Genomic DNA, 22,240 nt, shown 5'->3' on the forward strand with positions numbered 1-22,240 from the left:
CAAACATACAGTAATGGCCAAAACTAAAGCAGCCCCTTTACAGGATTTTTAATAAAGCCAAATAATTCAGTAAAAACCACGTCAAATATTGCATATTTTTGTACCATATTTTCCTTATTTTTTTTCTTCTGTTTTTATTTTTATTTTTTTTCTTGGGTTGGTTTGTTGGTTCACGGGTGACCCCGCATCGGAGTGCCACATAGACCGCAAGTTTTTTCTCTTTTTTTTTTAATTTTATTTTTATTTTATTTTGTTTTTTTAATTTTTTTTTTTTAATTTTATTTTTATTTTATTTTGTTTTTTTAATTTTTTTTTTATTTTTTTTTTCTTTTTAATTTTTTTATTTTTTTTTAGTTTGGGTTGGTTGGTTGGTCTAAGGGTGACCCCGCATCGGAGTGTCACATAGACAACAAGTTGGGTCCGTTTTTTTTATTTTAATTAATTACTTTTATTTATTTTTTAATTTTTTTAAATTTTATTTTTATTCTTTTTTTAATTTAATTTCTTTTAATTTAATTTCTTTTAATTTAATTTTTTTTAATTTTTTTTTTTAATTTTTTTTTTTTTAATTTTATTTTTGTTTTAATTTTATAATTTTTATTAATTTATTTTTATTTTTAATATTTTTTATTTTAATTTTTTTTATTTTTTTTTTAAATTTTATTTTTATTTTTTTTTTTATTTAATTTTTTTTTAATTTAATTTTTTTTTTAATTTAATTTTTTTTTTATTTTATTATTTTATTGATTTATTTTTTTTTTATTTGTTTTTTTATTTTATTTTATTTTTTAATTTTATTTTTATTTCTTTTTAAATTTAATTTTTATTTCTTTTTAAATTTTATTTTTATTTTTTTTTTATTTTTTTTTTTTTTATTTAATTTTTTTTTAATTTTTTTTTATTTAATTTTTTTTTTATTTAATTTTTTTTTTAATTTTTTTTATTTAATTTTTTTTTAATTTTTTTTTATTTAATTTTTTTTTATTTAATTTTTTTTAATTTAATTTTTTTATTTTTATTTTATTGATTTATTTTTTTTTTATTTGTTTTTTTATTTTATTTATTTTTTTTTTTTTGTAATGAAACGGGGCTGTTTTGTTGTTTGTTGGATGAATTCTCTTACTAACGCTACTTACTACGCTACTTTGAGAATTTAGTATTGTAGAACAGCGAACATGGGTAACTCTATAAATTTGGCGAGAAATACATTCGAATGAATTTAAAACTAAAATTATAAGTGATTGGAAAAACGATTTATAACGACACAAAATCTGTGAAAAATATGCGATCAACACGAGTGTGATTTCGCGACATATTATAAAATTCCAACGAACGGGGTGTGTTTCTACAACTTTCAACTAAATATGGCAGGGGAAATATTTTGGTCTGAGGTTGCTTCTCTGCACAAGGAATCGGTCCTATTCACCGAATAGAGGGTGGAATGGATCGCGTTATGCATACGAAGAATTTAAATTTTGCCGTATGCTAAGGAAGAAATGCCATTAAAATGGCGGTTAATGGAGGTTGGAGGATAACGATCCTTAACATATGTACCTCTAGGCACTGTAAAACATGGTTAGACCAAAATTCTGTACAGGTCATAGATTGGTCCGCTCAATATCTTGATCTCAATCCGATTGGGAACTTTTGGGAGATTATGAATTTGAAAATTAACAGAGAAAATTGTACAACAAAGGAAGCTTTGCTTGAAGCTGTTAAAGAAGACTGGGACAACATATCACCGGAAGTTATCAATAACTTAATTTCTTCTATGCCAAAGAAATGTGCTGAAGTCATCAAAAATAATGGGCTTAGTACAAAATAATAAACAATAAAACGTAAATAACTTACTATTAAGGTAGGGGGTGCTTTAGTTTTGACCATTTCATATTTGAGTACTGTTGATATTTTCAATTTTAGTTCTTTTGTTAAAAGTTTTGAATAATTTTTGTTATGCTTCATTAATACCGAATTAATAAAAAAAATATTTTTCAACAATATGCAATATTTCACGTGGTTTCATTGAATTATCTGGCATTTTTAGAAATCCTGTAAGGGTGGTACTTTAGTTTTGTCCATACTGTATATTCGCATTCTTCGAGATCAAATATGCAGAACCGAAATATTGATACAATTGTGCAATTTTACATTAAATTAACCTCAATCTTTTGTTTTTTTTTTATCTGCATTGCTAGTGAGTATCTATACTTTCCATTTCTTGTTCTTTTGCGCAAAAAAGCAATATGCAAAAATAGTAATGGAATGAAATGCGTTAAATACCATTAACGAGCGTCCAACATCGTTTAGCAAATTATTACGCTGCTGACAGAGCGCAGTATCCTGACTTTGCACAGCCTGATTATGAGCCTGAATTTGAAACAGAGTATCCTGACGCGTTATCTCTAGGTTAAGTGGTAGATTTGAACTATGAATGGACGATGAAGATGAAGGAAGCATTGGAATGGGAGCAGGTTTTATAGCGCTGGCAGTGGTAGGATTACTGGCAGCAATAATAACCGCAGCAGAGTTGAGCTCAGAGTTCTCACTGCCGCTCGCTTTGTGCGCCGCAGATGGCGACGGTGATGGTGCGGATAGTGCAATTTTCGTCAACGATTTCGGCGTGCCAATGGCCTTTGCTGCAGCGCTTAAGAATTTAGCTGGCGCTTTGGGCGTTTTGAAACCACTACTCGGCATCTCGCGCTCACATTTTTCGTCCTTTTCTGGCGTCGTCACACTGCATTTGTCCTTCTTACTGCTGCTACGCGTTATGCGATCGCGTAGACTGCGAAATTTTTCCTTGACCGGTTTGCGTATCGATTCATTAAACGTAGTTTCCATGGAGGCAATCGAACAAAATGAATCATCCGCGTTGCAGGCCTCATCGTAGTTGGGCGCAGCATCTAGCGCTACCGAACTGCGACGTGGACGCAACATTTTCGCAATGGGTGTGCGCACAGCCACAAAACTCATGGACCTGCGTATGGAACGTGTAATGGAACCGGTGCGTATGAGTTTTGGTTTCTTCGTACTATTCGGCAAAACAAAGGAATCCACCGACATAAGTGAAATGCTGTCAAAACTTTCGCGTTTACGCTTAAGTTCATTGAGATCGCCGAAATCTTCTTCATACGCGGGGTTCATGTCGTCCGTCTCCATCGGAACTGCTGCGTTTTCTTTTCCTGCGGTTACTTGTGCCGCCTCCTGCCTGGCAGTTAATATGGGTGAGATATTATTTGGATTATGAAACGCATCATCCGCTTCTCTAGTAAGTATGGTGCCATCGACGCCAATTTTATTATCAGCATTTTCATCATCAGCATCAACATCATCACTGGCAGCCGCATGTGTAGCTTTTATTGGCGTACTTGCATTTTCATTGGTTTCATTAGCCGGCGATACGGGTTCCGAAATTTTTTCTTGCACTTGGCTTGAATTGGCATTTATGCCATTTTCTGGCAATGATTCGGGCAATGACAATTGTGTTTGCTCTCGTGGCGTACTTGCGCTCGGTTGACTGACAGTAAGGTCGGCTTCATACGGGTCATCAATGTCCACGCCTTCGGGCAGCGGGGAGCCACGTTGCAGCTCCTTATTTCGATCATAATCGACCACTAAGCGCTCATCAAAGTAGACACCATCATCATCGATATTGACGTCAACATCAACATCTTCAACAGATGCAACCACATTTAACGCCACATCCATTTGACGATCATCAGATTTTTCTTCAGTCTTTTTTGCAGTATTTTCTTCAGTCTTATCAGTAATTTCACTTGCTGGCTTTTCCGCAACTATTGCGGTTGCTCCGATATTGACCTCTTCAGGCTGTTTTGAGTTCCGTGAATCGAGTTGGGAAATGATTTTAGGATTTAGTGGATCGGGATTGAGGTGAGGGTTAGTTATAGATTGGGGCTTAGGTGAGTTGCAAGAGTTAGTCATGGTTTCAAGAAAGTAACCACCAGTATTAGGCATGACCTGTAAATTTGTAAATTGATAAATATACATAGAAAATTTCCAAAAACGCTCTAATAGTGAGTTTCTAATGTATTAATTTTTTGTGTTACTGTTTGCGAAAACGAACATTGGATTTAGTTATAAATTTATTTAAGTATTTGTTTTTAAACATTACTTCTTGGTAGTAAATTCCACCAACGAGCAAATAATTATATTGTTGATGTCACTAAATTTTAATTTTTTTTTTGTGTCTCATAAATTACAATAAATGATTGTTTTCGTCTACAGCGGCACAAACTATGTTACAAATTGTTTTTCCAGTTTTTTGTTATTATCTCAATTGTTTATGATGCAAAGTGCAAAAAAGTAGGTACAAATCAATTAGTAGCAGCATCGTTACATACAAAAATTAGTGCCACCAAACCAGCGCGCGCGCACACACACCCTGTCACACACACATGTACACACTCGCAGAGCACAATAATAACAACATGCAAACAACTCAACACAAACAGTAACAGCAAATGGCAAACAGCACATTCTAATGTTGTTTGTGCAAAATATTTAAATATGGAAAAACTCACAACATGCGAGCACTCGGGATCATCCAATTCTGCCGGCACGCCCCCATTGCTGATCAACACATCCACCATGTGTTGATGCTCGTCCGCGGGAAAGCCAAAGAAGCAAATCTTCTGACCTTCAAACGCTTTTAGTTTATGCTCGCGCGAAAAATCATCGGTCGTTGCACGAAATTGCAGTTCGTCGCGCCGTTCCCAAGCGCCATAAACCCAGGCCGGTCGCACCACGGTCAAACGAAATGTTTTTGCGTATCTAAAAAGAAATAACAATAAAAACCCAAAAACATAAATAAATTGCCATTAGTGGACAGCTGACAAGACTAAGCAACTTACTGATACTTATCACCGCCGCTTTGATTGCAAATTAAATGTGTGATCTTGGAATTCATGTCTTTGCGTATGCAGCCGCCCATCGAATGTATCAGATTGACGAGACGTGTCTATGGGACGAAAGGAAGTATACAAAAATTCAGCAATCGACTCTTTAACAGGAAATGACGAAGAAAAACAACAAACAGAGTAGCAGAGTTTTTCGATAAACATTTCACACTCACCAACTCATCCTTTTTGCGGATGCCCGTAAAACACGTCACCACGCCACGCATCGAGTAATTGTAAATGGGTCGCGCGTTGCGTATAAGTCCATCTTTCGACTCGGCCGCATGTTTCAAGGCAGGTGGGCCCAAGATGCTGGAAAACAGAAAAAATAAATTCCTTGTAATTAAAATTGAAGCTACAAGCAGGTGTAGAAGGAAAAATAACCTGTCATAATGTACAGCCGTCGCAAAATACTTATAAACGATACCCAGTTTTCTCAATTTCGAACTTTTTTTATAAAATCACTTAAATGTTTCGCATATTAGGTTTTATTTTACAAATTTAAAATGTTTCCCATCTGTATCAGCCTTTTTTTTTTTCAAGGAAAAAAAAAATTTATTTTTACTTCACAAAAGTGAATACAATGCGAAATTTCTTCGACAAAAATACTTCAGAACGAAGCAAAATACTAGTGACATAATAAAAAATGCAAGCGAAAGGGAAAAGTATATATAATATTCATATTTTGTTGAAAATCCTTTTTGTTTTCTTACTGCTGCATAGCGCAAAGTACTTAGGAGTAATTCTGGGCTCCAAAGTAAGCTGGAAATTAAATGTTGAAGAACGGGTAAGGAACGCAGAAATTGCTTTATATGCCTGTAAACGTATGCGTGGAAGAAGATGGGGTCTTCAACCTAAGCGTACATTACGGCTGTAGAAGACGGTTTGCTACAACAACCTATTTTATCGTATGGTTCGGTAGTTTGGTGGAAAGCTCTAGGGAGAGAGTACAATACCAAATTACTCGGCAGAATACAAAGATCAGCATGTGCAATAAAGGTCGGTGCAATCAAATCATGTCCTAGAGAGGATCTCAATGCACTGACACACGTTATTCCAATAGACCTACATATTAAGAAGACGGCAACCATGAGTGCATTTAGGTTAAATGAATCGGGTCGCTGGAGAGAAAAAACGTATGGTCATGCTAGTCTATTATTGCGACAAACTCAGTTAATCTCGGTGAGTAACATTCAATAGGAATTTTGCCACTCTCTTTCTATCTAAGGAAGAATGGAATAGGGGATTCTCTCTAAACAACTTCGACACTACAGTCTATACGGATGGCAGTAAAATGGGCTGCGGTGTTGGAGCTGGTATATATTCTCACAGACTTAAAATTGAGAAATCTGTGCGTCTCCTTAATACTACCAGTGTCTTCCAGGAGGAAGTACTGGCAATTGGGGAAGCCTCAGGCTACTAATCAGAGATTTCCCTTTTAAGGGTAATATCGCTATTCTTTCGGATAGCCAAGCTGCAATCAAGGCACTGGGTTCGGCTACTACAACCTCTGAAGTGGTGGAACAAAGTAGAAATAGCCTCACCACCTTGAGTGAAAACCATACCATAAAGTTACCTTAATCTGGGTCCCGGGAACATTGAAGGTAACGAAAAAGCAGTGGAACTGGCAAGAGGGGGATCTACCATGAATAACGCTCTTGCAGAATCGGTAATCACACCATTAGGTGCAGACAAGAATGCAACCCCAAAAATACCTCCAAATCGCGGATTGTAGGTGAAAAGACCAGACGAAATGCAAAATTAGCAGAACGTTATGGCCCACCTACAACCTCAAGCAATCGTCGGCATTAATAAGCATGAAACGACGGGACGCCTGGAGACTAACGGCAGTCATAACTGGCTTTTGATCTATCGGAGAACAAGCAACCAAAATGGGTATCCCTCACAATACATACTGTCACAGTTGTAAACAACCGGAGAAAAAGGAGACAATCTTCCATTTCCTCTGTGAATGCCCTGCCCTATGGAAGGACAGAATGTTAACCCTGGGCCAACCGCTGCATTATTTTATTATGAAACCTGTACAACGTTCAACAGGAATAAATTCCCATGCTACCTTGACCGAATTGTTCTTAAGCATATTTCTCACAAAAGGAACACTGAAAAAATGGTCCCGTACTCGATAAAACATGCGCATACATATGTATATGGTTGTGAACGCATCGTTCTTAAGTATTTTTCAATGGCTGTATGTACATACATATGCAGAGCATTTTCCATATTTCGTCGAATTTGGCGCAAGCAATGTGTCCGCATCGCGTAATTATTCAACAGTTCATGGCCAATATTTACAGCCATTGAATTGCTGATGAACTGCCGCCAAATGCACCACCTCTTAATCACGTATTGTACATATGTACATAAATTTAATTTCCTATTTTGGCAATTAAACTAAAACAATGTAATTATTGGGAAATCTTGATGAGCCACTTTGAGTTGATGCGCTTTTTCTGCAAATGCCAGGTGGCACATCGCTGGTGATCAATTGTGAAATTTTGAAAAAATTCCTCTTGGAATTTTGAAGGAAACTACGCACACGCATATGATTTATGAGGTGTGTATGTTTTAGACCATCTAATATTGGAATTCAGCGACCTGAATCATGAGACTCTCAAGCTTTTTCTTCTACTGGAGCTAGTGGGTTTATGCTTTCAAGATCTGGGTATTCGTATATGCATAAGCAGCTTATAAGTACATAAGTTAGGTATATATATATAGGTATATACCTATACATATAATTGGCGCGTACACTCTATTGGGGCCGAGCTCCTCCTCCTATTTGTGGCGTGCGTCTTAATGTTGTTCCACAGATGGAGGGACCTACAGTTTCAAGCCGACTATTTTTTATGAGGCGCTTTTTCATGGCAGAAATACACTCGGAGGTTTGCCATTGCCTGGTGAGGGGCGACCGCTATTAGAAAAATGTTTTTCTTAATTTTGGTGTTGCACCGAGATTCGAACTGACGTTCTCTCTGTGAATTCCGAATGGTAGTCACGCACCAACCCATTCGGTTACGGCGGCCCGTTAGGGAAGTTGAAAACAGACAAAGATACGAAATTTTCGAAATAATGAAATTGGAACTCAAATTTTAAAGGTGCTAGTGTAGAAGACGCAGACCTATGTATTTATTCAAAGACTAAATTACATATATTACTTAAATGCTTTAGTATTTTTTAGTAGTTAGACCAGAGGCGTACCTGGAGGACATAGCGCCTATGGCAGCGCATTTTGAATTTGAATTTCTTTCAAAGATGAGTCGTACAAAAAATTGTACAAATTTATCGCTGAGTCACTTGGACGGTCCGAAAATTGTGTCGTAAATGCATGTAAGCCTAAAAAATCCAAAAAACGACATTATGGCAAAAAGCAAACGTCTTGTCTATTGATAATTTAATTATGACTCTTGCCAAGAGGGATCCTTTTAAGTCATCAAAGGCCTTGCAGCTGAAATCAGCAGCGTATGGGTTTTTTGTTTATTTTAGTGAGAAAACAATGTTACAATTATGAAGTGACCAAGCCAGTCACTCGGCCCACATTAGATTGGTAAAAGAAGCGAATCGCAAAAGAGGCATTCAAAAATAAGATTATTTATGACAAAAAATCAAGGAGCTATGATATTCCAATGCCACAGAAACATGCCGTAGGATTATCAATTCTATGCCAAATCGAATGCAAAAAGTGATTAACAATCATAGTGAAATTTTTATTATATTAAAATTGAATGTGCTATAAAACTGCATGCTTTGAAGTTTTCTAATGATTCTGATTAAAAAGTTGAACACATTGATGACAGTTTTTCAAAATTTATTAAATTTTTGTGAGTTTTGCATAAAACTTGGGTTTTTGAATTATACGGTTTTTGTTGGAGAAGTATAGCGCATTACTAAAAAAATTAATAAAAAAATAAAAAGCGAATAAAAAACTAATAAACAAAATAAAAAAATACAAAAATTAATAAAAAAAATTAAAAATTAATAAAAATTATTAAAAAAATAATAGTAAATAAATAAAAAGGTTAAAAAAAATTTATAAAAAAAAATAAATAATAAATAATAAAAATTAATAAAAAAAATAATAAATAAAAAAAAAATAATAAAAAATTATAAAAGAAATAAAAAATTTATAAAAACAAATAAATTATTAAAAAAAATAATAATAAATAAATAAATAAAAGTTAAAAAAAATAATAATTAATAAATAAAAAAATAAAAATCAATAAAAAAAAACAATAAATAATAAAAATTAATAAAAAAAATAAATAAATAAATAAAAATTAATAAAAAACAATAATATAAATTAATAAAAAAAAAAAAAAATAAATAAATAAAATTAATAAAAAAATAAACAATCAATAAAAAGACATAAAAAATTTATAAAAAAAATTTTAAATTAATAAAAACACAAAATTCCAAAAAAAACAAAATAAAAAAAATAAAAAAATAAAAAAAAAAAAAATTTAAAAAAATAAATAAATAAAAAAAAAATAAAATAAAAAAAAGGAAATAAAAAAATTAAATAAAATAAAAAAAGAAGTATGTATTATAAAAAACAACTTAAATTAAAAAATATAAATATAAATAAAAAAATAGCTAAAACTCGCCCTCAGGCTACTATTATTTTGAGCACAAGTGCATATTAAAAATATATGTGACGAGGGATGATTCTTAATAAGCACCTAAAACTACTGAGCAGCAGTTCATTCACTTTTTCACGTACAGCCACATCAGCCTACAGTCGACACACATATTTCATAGAAAACAGCTGCATATACTTTGTATATATGAGTACACATAGAGTAAATAACAGAGTACCATCGGCAAGCACAGTCAAGTAATAACAAAGTAATATCAACATAATAATACACCTCATCGCAGATAACCACATTTCAAATACCTAAAAATATCAAATTTCTCCTACCCTTAAAATAAGAGTAAATTTATATCGCGCTCGTCACCTTCACACAAATCACCCCTCTATACGAAAAAACCGAACATTTTACAAATATAAATAGCCGACGTATATTATGTGACTAATGTTTTTATGCGATGCACAGATGCCTTAGGAATTCCCAGTTTCTATACAATGATTTTTACGGAAGATTTCTTATTATTTTTATAGAAATGAAGTACTTTCTCCATGTTTTTTGAGGATGTGAAGTCTTTCTCTACTTTCTCGACTCTTCTTAAATGATTAAGGCACTCATAAATTTGCATGCGGGATAGTAATAACTAAATGCTTTTTGAAGCTTTGGGTGTGTTTTGGGTAAAATATTTGCATACTCGTAAAAGTCAAACGTAGCTTTTTGCTTGAAACTCATTTCGCAGATCGCAGTTGGTTGGTTGGTTGGTTAGAGTGGTGATTCATCCAGAATCCAACTAGCGCTTCCGCACCATTTTGTTGCCACATCCTCGTTACCAAATTAACAGTTATTTGCAGCAGGACTATATCCAGTCTGTGCAGTTTAGGAACCTTATTAAGTTGTTGACGTCTAAGCCAGACAGTTGTTCGAGACTCTCGAACAGCGGTTTGCCCAGGGTTAACATTCTGTCCTTCCATAGGGCAGGGCATTCACAGAGGAAATGGAAGATTGTTTCTTTTTTCTCCGGTTGTTTACAACTATGACAGTATGTGTTGTGGGGGATGCCCATTTTGGCGGCTTGTTCTCCGATAGACCAGAAGCCAGTTATGACTGCCGTAAGTCTACAGGTGTCCCGTCGTTTCATGTTTATTAATGTCGACGATTGCTTGAGGTTGTAGGTGGGCCATAACGTTCTGCAGATCGCAGTACAAAACACACTAACAAAAATAGTGCAATACTAAAAGTTCTTTACACACAAATGTACTTACAGTGTCCAGTTCACTTGATTAGAGACAATAATTTTTATGGAAGAAAATGGTTACTCAAGCAACCGTTTTTGATTTGGTAACAAAAGAGTTTGGTATAATTCAAGTGAAATCATTAAAATATTATTCCATCAAACTTCATCAGTTGTAATATTGTTTTTGATTATTGATTATTTTTATTTAAGTTCGGTTTTTTTAATAGAGGGTATGCCCTTACATGCAGTAAAAACGTATCGATTGCTAAAAAATTCAAAACACTTTTTACTGACAGATTTTAAAACCGGTTTCAGTTCCTGCTGCGAATTCTCCTTCATCACCTGAAGGGCTTAACATATTACCTCGTGAGTCATACGAAAGAAAAAATTAACTTCGTTTTTAGTCAAATTTGAAAAGAAATCGGAGTGAATCACACCACAGCAATTACAATAAATAAATCAGTCAACAAAATAACTTTGATATAAAATGTATTAACTCAAATCAACGAAAATAAATAAACAGTAAATAAGCATTTTTGATGCTTTTGAAAATCGTTAAAAGTTCTATAAGTTTCATTTCCTAGCAGGTCACTAAAGCTTAGACGGATGACAACTCTTGCCTTTTAACTGGCGGGCAAACACACATGTTTGGCCATCACCGTTGCAGCCGTTCCCCAGTAGCGCTGGCACTGAAATTTCAGCTACAAAAACACAACGAGACTTTTATGCGGCTTAACAAAAATTCTTTCATCAGATTTGTTTATGTTTGTGTTGCTTTCAACAACATGGCCAGCTAGCAGGCACATACCATTAGAAGAGCAACAACAAAAAACAACTACAAAGCAATAACAATACTATTGCAAGCAACAAATTTATTCCTATACAACTTTTTAAGAATTTTGGCCATCGCCCTTCGCAAATATAAAAGCAGACAATACGAGTTTTATACAAAATGTTCAAGTTAGAGCAATCAAATTTAATAGTAAAACGAAGCATTTCAATCAAATTGTCGAAAAACAAAATAAATCTTTTGCTATATGGGCATTTCCTTCAGAACGTCCTCCGCAGACAAAATGTCAAAAGTTAATAAAATTACATTGTTTTAGTATATTTTCGTAGGGAAGCAAAATGAAAACAAATGTTTTTTGTACAATACATAAATGATTTATTTATGTAAATACATACTTTTAAATGTTTTAAATCCAGATGAGCAAAAACGGTGGCGAAACAATAAAAATAATTGCACAGGGTGGGGAGAAATTTTGAAGGAAGATCAAGCAATATTACAAAACGATAAATTGAAAAACAAGGACACAATTCGGAATGCGGAATGCAAGTCATAATCATATCTAAGGATAAACTGAAAGTGCTCACGGGCATTCTCACAGGTCATTGCAGATTGCGCCGTATCTGCACATGATTGGAATATGGTCCACACTTGAAAATTGAAATTTGAAAAGGTCGAGCCAAGGAGCACCAGGAGATTTGGTGGCTCCTAAAACCCTCAGGCTAAAAAGCCCATTGTATTTAAAGCTCTGGAAAGGGGGTAAATAGTCAAGGAGGGAAGGAGAAAAGTATCAGAGAAAGAGATAGGAAATGGTCCACACTTACTCCTGTCGTTTTTACGACTAGTCTCCGGAGACTCCGAACTCACCTTCTTCTTGGCAGCCCAACCCAGATCCGTTTTTAAGCTTAGTTTTTAGTTCTAAAAGATCATCCATTTTCATAACAAGTTTCAATATGTACATAAATATAGACTAAAAACCATTGTGATAGAAAAATTATTTCGAATCACCCTGTTTTATTAATACATGCATTGTATAATATACATATTTACATATACAATATATACTCGTACATCAACTTGAGAATACACATTGAGCAAGAATGTCGAGCAAGCTAAACAATTTTGCTTGTAGAATTAAATAAAATACGCTTAAAAGTATTTCAAAAATGTGAAAAAAACGTGAAATTGATGTCCTTGTAATGTAATCGACGCTATAGCTGTTGCTGTTATCCCCAAAACAACACACAGTTGACTCAGCTGGCTTTGAACTATGTAAGAGGCCAGAGACACGAGCAGAAACGATGACGGCGACAGACGCTTGCAGTTTTTAAACTTTTTGAGGGTCTTCGGTCTTCTCGCCTATTTGGGGGCACGCAACGCATACTCACAAGCGAACATGCAAACAAACACTTGTAAATACACGCATATATGCATATATAAATATTTATATTAATGACTACACACATACATATGCATGCATTCTTACATATCCTCCACTCATTTGCCTGGGCGCTCAGCTTTTTTTTTGATACAATTTCTCATTTTAATACGTATTCTTCAAATTTTCCAAACGCTTTTGTTTTCAGCTCCACACAAGTACAAGCGCAATGTCAAGATGAAAATGAAATAAATGTTTCATTGCAATATTAAAGTAATACATTTTTTGTAAAATTTTTTATACGATAAATAACAATTAGATTTCTGGCGTTATTTCAATTTAGTCGGCTATTTCTGTTTCTATTGCGCTTTTGAATTAAATATAACTTTGTATTTTATAAAAACAAAGTATGCATATATTTATATAAAAACTTAATTGTTTGTGTGTGCCTACGCCTGCTACCTTCTGAAAGCATCGTTTCGTTCACTTCATCGTTCGCTACTTTTCTTCATCGGCACTTTTACTTTTCATGAATGTGTTTCCTTGTTGTTGTTGTTGTTGTTGTTTTTGTTGCTATTCTAGTGATGTTGCGTTTGAAGTGGTGAAACGATGTGGTCAAGCCGGCAGCTGTGACTAACGTTTATAGTCCGCCAAAAGCGCCTACCATCTGTATCACTGTGTTCTGCACTTCAGCTGATGGCGAATGGCAACGAAAAAAGACGGCAAATCATTTCGGATTTCGCTGAAAAATCAACTTGTTTGCGGTGAGAAGACAAAGTGATCAATGCGCATTTTTTGGCAACGTGTCACAAATGTGTTTCCGCCGCCTAAATCGTCATCAGCACACCGCCAATCTCAATGAATAGCTATGAGAGAAAAAAACATCCATCATCCGCCATGGTGTCCCTCACTGCCTCTTTGTAAGCATTTGTGTATAAGTGTAAATATGCGAGCCTTAAGATGTATTGATGTGTGTTTATTATTGTACTATTATTGCGCTTAGGCCTACTATGGCGAAATCAGCTGAACGCCGGCGACATTTTGCTGACTCTCAAAGGCCTTGTGCATCCATTAAGACCTCAATGAAATATTTGCACTTGTGCATGCGTATCTACATACATACATATATAGTATACATATGTTTATGTGCATACACATGTATGTAAATCTTGAATGCATGCCCGTTAATTTAAAGGAATGCGTGCATTTCTGTGCACTGTTATGAGCAAATACGGTGATGTCCAATGCAGATCCTATTTTTGTGCAAACACTTACGAGGCAACTAACGCATTTTTACATATCTTTGGAGGCCAATTTGTGGTATACATATTTATATATCTATGTAAGCGTGAAAAAAAGCCTAGCGAATGTGATCTCATATTTAAATTTGCAGTCCATCTAAGCTTAATAACTTTATGTTTCGCATTTTGGTTTTATGAATTCAGCAATTTACGAATTCGCAATAAAGCAACAAATTTAATTATTGCTTTTATTTATCTTCAGGAACTCTTGGCAATAACGCATCCAAAATATTTTTATATCGGAAATTTTATATTTTTATTGAAAATTAACATCCTGAAGGAGGTTCTAAGATGAAGTTAATGTAAATACAGGGTGGGCCATATAGCGTTTGCTTTTTGAACTATTTTTAACCTATTTTTTTGAGAATGGTAACACAAATGAGATGTCAAATGTGTTCATAATTTACTTAAAGGTTTGACATTTACGAAATGGGACGCTATACGCTTGAACAAAATTGGGAAATATTGAAGACCTATTTCCAAAGTGGTGAGTCTTCTTCTTCTTTTTTGATTTTCACATCGGTGGCTACGTCAAAAACAAAATTGTCGGATTTGGGGCTCAGAAAATCCACACATTACTGTAGAAAAGCAAATGCATCCACAACGAGTCACTGTTTGGTGCGGTTTTTGGTTTGGCGGCATCATCGGGCCATCTTTTTCGAAAATGAGCGAGGAGCCGCGGTTACAGTAAATGGCGAGCGTTACCGTGACATGCTCAACGAGTTGTTTCCAAAAATTGAAGAGGATGACATGGACGACATTTGGTTTCAACAGGACGGTGCAACTTGTCACACCGCCAAAGTTACACTCGAACTTTTGGCTACCGTTTTTGAAAACCGAATAATCAGCCGAAATTCCGATATCAATTGGCCGCCTCGGAGCTGTGATTTAAGCCCGTTGGACTATTTTTTGTGGGGAGCCGTTAAGGGCAAGTGCTATGCGAACCATCCAGAGACGATTGATGCTTTAAAACACGAAATCGAAGAAGCCATTCATGAAATTCGAGCCCAAACAATCGAAAATGTGCTTAAAAATTGGGTTGATCAAATGGCCTACTGTCGTGAAAGCCAGTCGTGACAGTCATTTGAACGATATTATTTTTCATTCATAAATGACAATGTTCAATCTTCGTTTTTTTTATAGCCGATTCAAAAAGCAAATTTTACATGGCCCACCCTGTATATAAAGAATACCTCGATACCTGAATCTACCTCGATTCACTATCGTTCTCAACAAAGTTAGTGAGTGAGTTGATCAGAATCCGTCTACCACAGCTAAGGCTTTCGTGAAAAAGTTTTCAGTGAATTGTGTATGCTTTAAAGATCAAATGAACACAACATTGAAAAGTTCAGAGAACAAATTTCACAATACAGAAGATAACCTTCTCAGATGAGACGCATTTCAAATAAGGTGGAAAGGTCTACAAACAGAATTGTCATGTTTGATACTATGCGTCTACCACGACACGCTGTTTGTTTGGTGCCCATTTTGATTTGGTGAAGTGATCGGAACGTTCTTCTTCTTCGAGTATGCGTTCCCATAAGATATAAAAAAAAACACTCAAACTGTAATTGATATCGAAGAGAAGTGGCTTGGAGAGGATGCTCAAACTTGCCAAAAAGCGCGAAAACAAAAGAATTCTTGATGACAAAAATTGAAGGTGGAGATACCTTTGTGACTTAATCGTGTAATTTGACAGAATTGGATTTATTTTTTGTGGGGTTTTTGGAAAGAAAGTCATTTTGCAATATGGCCAAAGAACTGCAGCCTTACTGAAATTGAACCGGCACTATGCAAAAACGGATATTGTGTACTATACACGTCATCTGTACTAGAACTCTCGATTTTGTTCACACATTTTCGAATAGCCCGGGCAAATTTTTATTATTACTCGAAATGAGCTCCTCTACTACGAGTTTTTTTTTTTTTGTTGATTCCAACTTTTATGTCAGCACTTTTTTTAAATTTAACAAATTTTTTATACAGTGGTAATGTCGTTGGAAAACTAAAAAACTGCTAACAAATAAAATTTTAAAATTTTTATAGCTGCTCAAATTGTTCAGAAGCTCGAAAATTGCGAACAAATATTTAAGTGGTTGACCAATTAACAACTTTCGAGCGAGTATCGAGGTACTCACACTACTTGATACCCGGGTATCTGGAGCTATAATATGTACACTCCGTATTATTCGATCTTAATAAATAAAGACTGGGTTTTTAAATTAAAGGGGCAGGAAAGTTGTATAATATAGAAGGAAACTATCTTCCACTTCCTCTGTGAATGTCATGTCCCATAAAAGGCGGCGGTGTTTAACGCTTAGCAAACCGTATTTTGAAAACGTCGAAGAGCTACCCGGTATGGACGTAAAAAAAAATAAGCTGTAATTAGTAGAGCTGCATCCATAATGCCATAGCCATACCATAACGACAGCCGCAGGATTACAGCAGCAGAAGTAGAATTAATGACAAAATTTGCATTTTGCCATAAAAACACGGATAATTTTCCACTAAGTCAATTCATTTCTCGTTGTTCACTTCCAATATTCAAATTTGTATCGCAATTATCAAAACAAATGTAAAGTATTTCACGAGCACAGACCAAAGTTCAATAGATACGTACAGAGCTACGGTTATGGCTACGGCGTTATGGTGCGGCACCTATAATCCTTTACAGTGATGCCCATATGTTTGATCAGAACAGTTGATTGCTCTCTACGGCACCACTAATTGCAGCTTTACGAGGTTTCTCAATCGGACAGACTGGTTATAGTTACGAAGGAATAACCGTATAATATATTATGTTGGTAGCGAGGATGTGGCAACAAAATGGTGCGGAAGCGCTAATTGGATTATTGGAGAATCACCACTTCACCCAACTAACCAGTATAATATAGTAATTTCCATAAATGTTCGTTTAAATAAATGTTTGAAACCGTACAACTTTAAACCTTAATTGTGGTGAAATCTTTCGAGAAGAGTGGGTAAGAAGAAATCCATTATTTTTGCGGTAAAGGGATGCCGTGATCGATTTATTGTAAAGTATCTATGAAACAATTTAAAGTTTATGCTCGTTGTGAAGGTGACATTTCACACTAAAAAATGTGTTTGCTGTTTTTTGTTAGTTCTATTCAGTTGTGAGTTACAGGGTGTTTACAATGGAAGTTAACAAAGAGAAAATTCGGTACATTTTGCAGTTTTTCTTGGTTTATGGTGCCGATACTGTAACCGCCGATTACGTGCAATTTTGGATTCGTCTATTCTGTTTAGGCATTTTTGATGTTAAAGAAAATATCGATGATATCGAATATGCCAATAAAATCACAGGAATAGTCGATGTTGACCGGCATGTCAATAGACGTAGCCTCGCCCACGCGCTAAATATCGACCATACAGCAAATTCCTCTCTTTCCCCAAACTAATATACAGTGCCGAACGAAAGTATAGGCACAATAAGCTTTCCTCATTCATTTAAGGGGTTACATGGGTTTCGTCGGGTAAAAAAGGCCTATTTAAAATTTTTTTTCTATGTAAAAAATTATTTATTTAATTCAAACTTTTTTCTGTCTTATAGATACATATTTAAAGAATAATTTCTGAAATTTTCAAAAAAAAAAATTAAATGGAGGAGCCATTGTGAAGTCATTTCCGGTGACCCCCGAAAAAAGGTGCCTCCGCGTTGTCAGCATAACTACTGACAGGATCATCAATAATGAAAAAACAAAAATAAGTGTTTTAGTTAAGGCCATAAACTCGTGCTTGAACGAAGGAAAGAAAAAAAGGAAAAATTGGAATTTTGGCACACATTTTTCCAAAAAAAATTAAAATTTTAGTCAAATTTGCTTGACATTTTGTTTTTTTTTTAAGTTGTAATTGAAAAAAAAAACATTCTTCGTTCAAGCACGAGTAAATTGTATCTCGAACACCTGTGTAAAATTTCATCAAGATCGGTTGAGCAGTTTTCGAGAACATTTGACAACCGACTTTGAAAACACGGTTCCGAGAAAAACGCGTTTCAAGTTTCGAGTAACAATGAAAGTGGCTTGGAGTGCACACATTCCAAAGGCTGTATCCCCGCAGCTATTATTCGGATCGACTTGAAAATTTAGGATAATGTTCTTGAGATGTTGTGGAAATTAATAAGCCAAACAAAAAATTGATTTTTTGACCCCACGAAACCCATGTAACCCCTTAAGGAATTACAACATTTGCGTAATGCTCTCCGTTTTCGTTTCAATTACATGTTATTCATCCTTTAATTCAATTTTTTAACCTAGTTTAGTATATTTGTTACGAGAAAGGTGATAGAATCTAAAATGTAAAAAATGCGCGTTTTCATGGGGACAAAATTATAGGCACAATTTTTTAATCTTCTTACATTTCTAACACTTTGTGTATAGCTGGCAACTCTTTTTTACAAAACATATGTTCTAATATACCGTTACTTAAATTTTACTAGTTTTGTGCGCAAGATCAGTGAAAATTAGTTGGTTGTGTATGATTGAATCCTAAAGGAAAGGAAATCACAGAATCACAGCGTAAAATAATAATGTATTTACATAAAAAACCGCTTCAAAGGGCAAACGAATTTCACAAGTTCACAGCGAAGTGGCAAATTAACAGACCGAGAGCGATCGCAAATTGTGCAAAAACACGATTTTGGCAAAGAAGTCCATGCCAAAACAGTACAGACGAGTACTGCTTCAGGCTGGGTACAAAGCATGTGTGGCTAGGCGCAACCAACCAAAAGAAAAGGGTGGCATATGCAAAACTATTTGAAAACCAGCCTCTTAGCAATTTTCAGATGAAAGCAAATTTCATATTTTTGATGGCCGATGGCCGAATAACTGTGTGACGATTACGTAATACAGCTTACGCTGCAAAAAATCTAGCACCAAGTGTGAAGTACGGTGGTGGAGGATTATTGGTTTGGGGTTGCATGTCTGCTTCAGGTGTGGGGGAGAGCTTGCATTTATTGAAGGACTAATGGACAAATCAGTTTATTTAAACATATTGAAAGAAAGTCTCAAAAAAAAGTGCAGATCAGTTGAATCTACCAAGGTCCTTCCCATTTCAGCCTAAGCACACGGCGCATGATGTAAAGATATGGCATGCTTATCACACGGCACATGATCTGCCGCACCCCCCAGACCGTCTCTCGGAGCTCAATCCTATTGAGCACTTGTGGGAGAAATTGGAACGACGAGTTAGAAAATGTGCGATTTCCACGAAGCCTGAATTGAAAGCATCATTAAAAGACGAATGGTTTAATATTGGCGAAGATTTTACGAAAAAATTAGTGCACTCAATGCAGAATAGATTGAAAGCAGTATTAAGGAGTTACATGGGTTTCGACGGGTAAAAAAAGGCCTATTTTCAATATATTTTTTTCTATGTAAAAAATTATTTATTTAATTCAAACTTTTTTCTGTCTTATAGATACATATTTAAAGAATAATTTCAGAAATTAAAAAAAAAAAAATTAAGACTCCTCCATCGTGACGTCATTTCCGATGACCACTCGAAAAAAAAGGTGCATCCGCGTTGTCAGCATAACTTCTGACAGGATCATCGAAAATGAAAAAACAAAAATTTATGTTTTAGTTAAGACCATAAACTCGTGCTTGAACGAAGGAAAGAAAAAAAAGTAAAAATTGGAATTTTGGCACACATTTTTCCAAAAAAAAGAAAATTTGAATTTGCCTGACATTTTTTTTTTTTAAATAGTTGTAATTGAAAAAAAAAAACCCCTTCGTTCAAGCACGAGCAAAATGTATCTCGAACACCTGTGTAAAATTCCATCAAGACCGGTTGAGTAGTTTTCGAGAACATTTGACAACCGTTTTTGAAAACACGGTTCCGAGAAAAACGCATTTAAAGCGCTTGGAGCGCACACTTTCCATAGGCCGTATCTCCGAAGCAATTATTCGGATCGACTTGAAAATTTAGGATAATATTATTGAGATGTTGTAGAAATTAATAAGCCTAAAAAACGATTTTTTGAACTCACGAAACCCATGTAACCCCTTAAAACAAAAAGGCCTAACATTTGACGGCCTTTAAGTGTATCTTTAAATTTGAAACACATGCTTGATTTCTTAATTAAAATGTATGCGTAACTTATGTGGAATAAACAGTTTTTGTTATTGTTGATTAGAAAAACTTGATTTTTATTCCATTGTCGTTATTGTACCTATACTTATGTCCGTCACTATATACCCACAGCTCTTTATTTTGTTTATAAAATACTAATTTCCACTTGTAAAACCCCCAATGCGCTGTAATCTGTCTTCTATTTAAAAACGTTACCGCAACTGACTAAATTTAATACCTCCCATTATGGCAAACAAATGTTTCGTGTCTCTATTCCGCGAGCACTTATAAACGCGATAAAAGAAAATAGCCTCAGTGATCATAAAAGTCCCACCACGATTTTGCAAAAATATGAAAAAAGGAGAAAATAAACCAAAACAAAAAAAGAGCAAAAAAGAAAAATAAAAAAAATTCCGCACAATAATAACAATGAGAATTTTAGTGCGACAATTTTAAAGGGGGACTCGAAGAGAGAAGAGTCTGTGGTCGCCAGCAATGTGCATCACAGGCAAAACAACTTGAACCAAACGAAATGATAAATAAATAAATCAAGATGTACAAGCGTTTACGTATGTCTATATTTGCATATATTTATGTATGTATGTATGTATGTGGGTATTTATATCAGCGGACAGACGAGCGCCCGTAAAACGATGAATGAAATTTGCAGATATCAACTTCAACACTGTTACCGCCACACCGCCACCAGTATTGATGCTTGTTTTCACTTTACGCTAGTAATGTTGATGACGATCCACCATCAAATGTCAACAACAACATCAATAAGAGTAGGTGCTATACGCTTGGGGGTGTATGTATGTATGTATATGCACTATAAATGCTGCGAGAAGTGATGATAAATAAACATGATGACGATGTTGGCAGCCACATTATGATGAATAGTTCACTTGTAGCCATCAAACGCTCGAGATAACAAGGAGCAGAACAAACAAAGCCATCGAAATACATACGTACGTATATTTGTATGTATGCACACTCGCGATATGATATATGGCAGCATAAGTGGAAAGCATACAAAGGCGCCGCAGGGGTGCCTGTGGTGGGCGGCCGACAAGCAATTTTCAAAAAATGTGCACTTTTTAGAAACACACCGGAAATGTAGCATTTTGTTTGTTTTTGGTTTTTTGTATTTGTTTACCTTCCAGAAGGCAATTATTTGTCGCATTTCTTTATGAAAAACTATAATATGTATAGTATGTATGTATTTATATACGAGTATGTCCATTTTAATTAAGGGGTTATATATCTTGTGAGCCCGAAAAAATGGACGATTGTCATAATTTTTTTTAAATATGTTTTAGAACATTTATTCATATGAGGCATATGTCAAACTGAAGGGTAACTCTCGAAGAATACATTTTGGTGTTTTTATTTTAAAAAATGTTATTATTTATTGTTGAAATCGCCCCTCCCCCGAAACGCCGTTTTTTAGAAGAGGCTTGAGGTAATCACGGTAGCGTATGAGCAGCTCGACTGAAATCAAAAAAATTAAATGATAAAAGGCTTTGCACCAAAAAAACGATTTTTGAGGGGTTGAAAAAAAAAAAATTAATTCCAGCGAACTATGCAAATATGTATAAAAAGTGAACCGTTCAGATTCACGAGGTTGTAATAATAATAAATAATGATCACCGCGACGGTAATTTTCAAAAAACACGATTTCGAGATAATCGCGTCTAAAGTTTTGCGTGCACTTCATTTATGGATAAGGTCGCGCTCTTCTTTTTGAATTTACATTTTTAAGATGATGTACTTTTAGAATATGCCATAAAAAAATTTTCGATTTTTTAGTCCAACACAAGGTATCATATATTATATAACCGCTTAATCATTCAATTTATGTATTTCAATAATTGTTTAGATGCAATTTTTCACCCAATGCTCGTAAAAACAATACAAATCTCAGCGC

The 22,240-nt window shown here is 34.8% G+C and overlaps 1 protein-coding gene across 2 annotated transcripts in view; it reads right to left on the minus strand.

The window, feature by feature from the left end:
* The window catches only part of LOC128862114 (protein ECT2), a 58,990-nt gene that overhangs the window by 10,143 nt on the left and 26,607 nt on the right, over positions 1 to 22,240 (minus strand). The window contains exons 3-6 of one of the 2 annotated variants that reach the window (XM_054100556.1): positions 5,090 to 5,225; positions 4,869 to 4,975; positions 4,539 to 4,788; positions 2,281 to 3,975 (exon numbers count right to left, since the gene is read on the minus strand). In XM_054100556.1, the coding sequence (XP_053956531.1) occupies positions 2,281 to 3,975; positions 4,539 to 4,788; positions 4,869 to 4,975; positions 5,090 to 5,225 (2,188 nt within the window). The remainder of the gene's footprint in view (positions 1 to 2,280; positions 3,976 to 4,538; positions 4,789 to 4,868; positions 4,976 to 5,089; positions 5,226 to 22,240) is intronic. The other variant, XM_054100558.1, reaches the window with a different exon arrangement.

The sequence above is a fragment of the Anastrepha ludens genome, chromosome 4 (assembly GCF_028408465.1).
Source record: "Anastrepha ludens isolate Willacy chromosome 4, idAnaLude1.1, whole genome shotgun sequence".
Classification (NCBI taxonomy): Eukaryota; Metazoa; Arthropoda; class Insecta; order Diptera; family Tephritidae; genus Anastrepha; species Anastrepha ludens.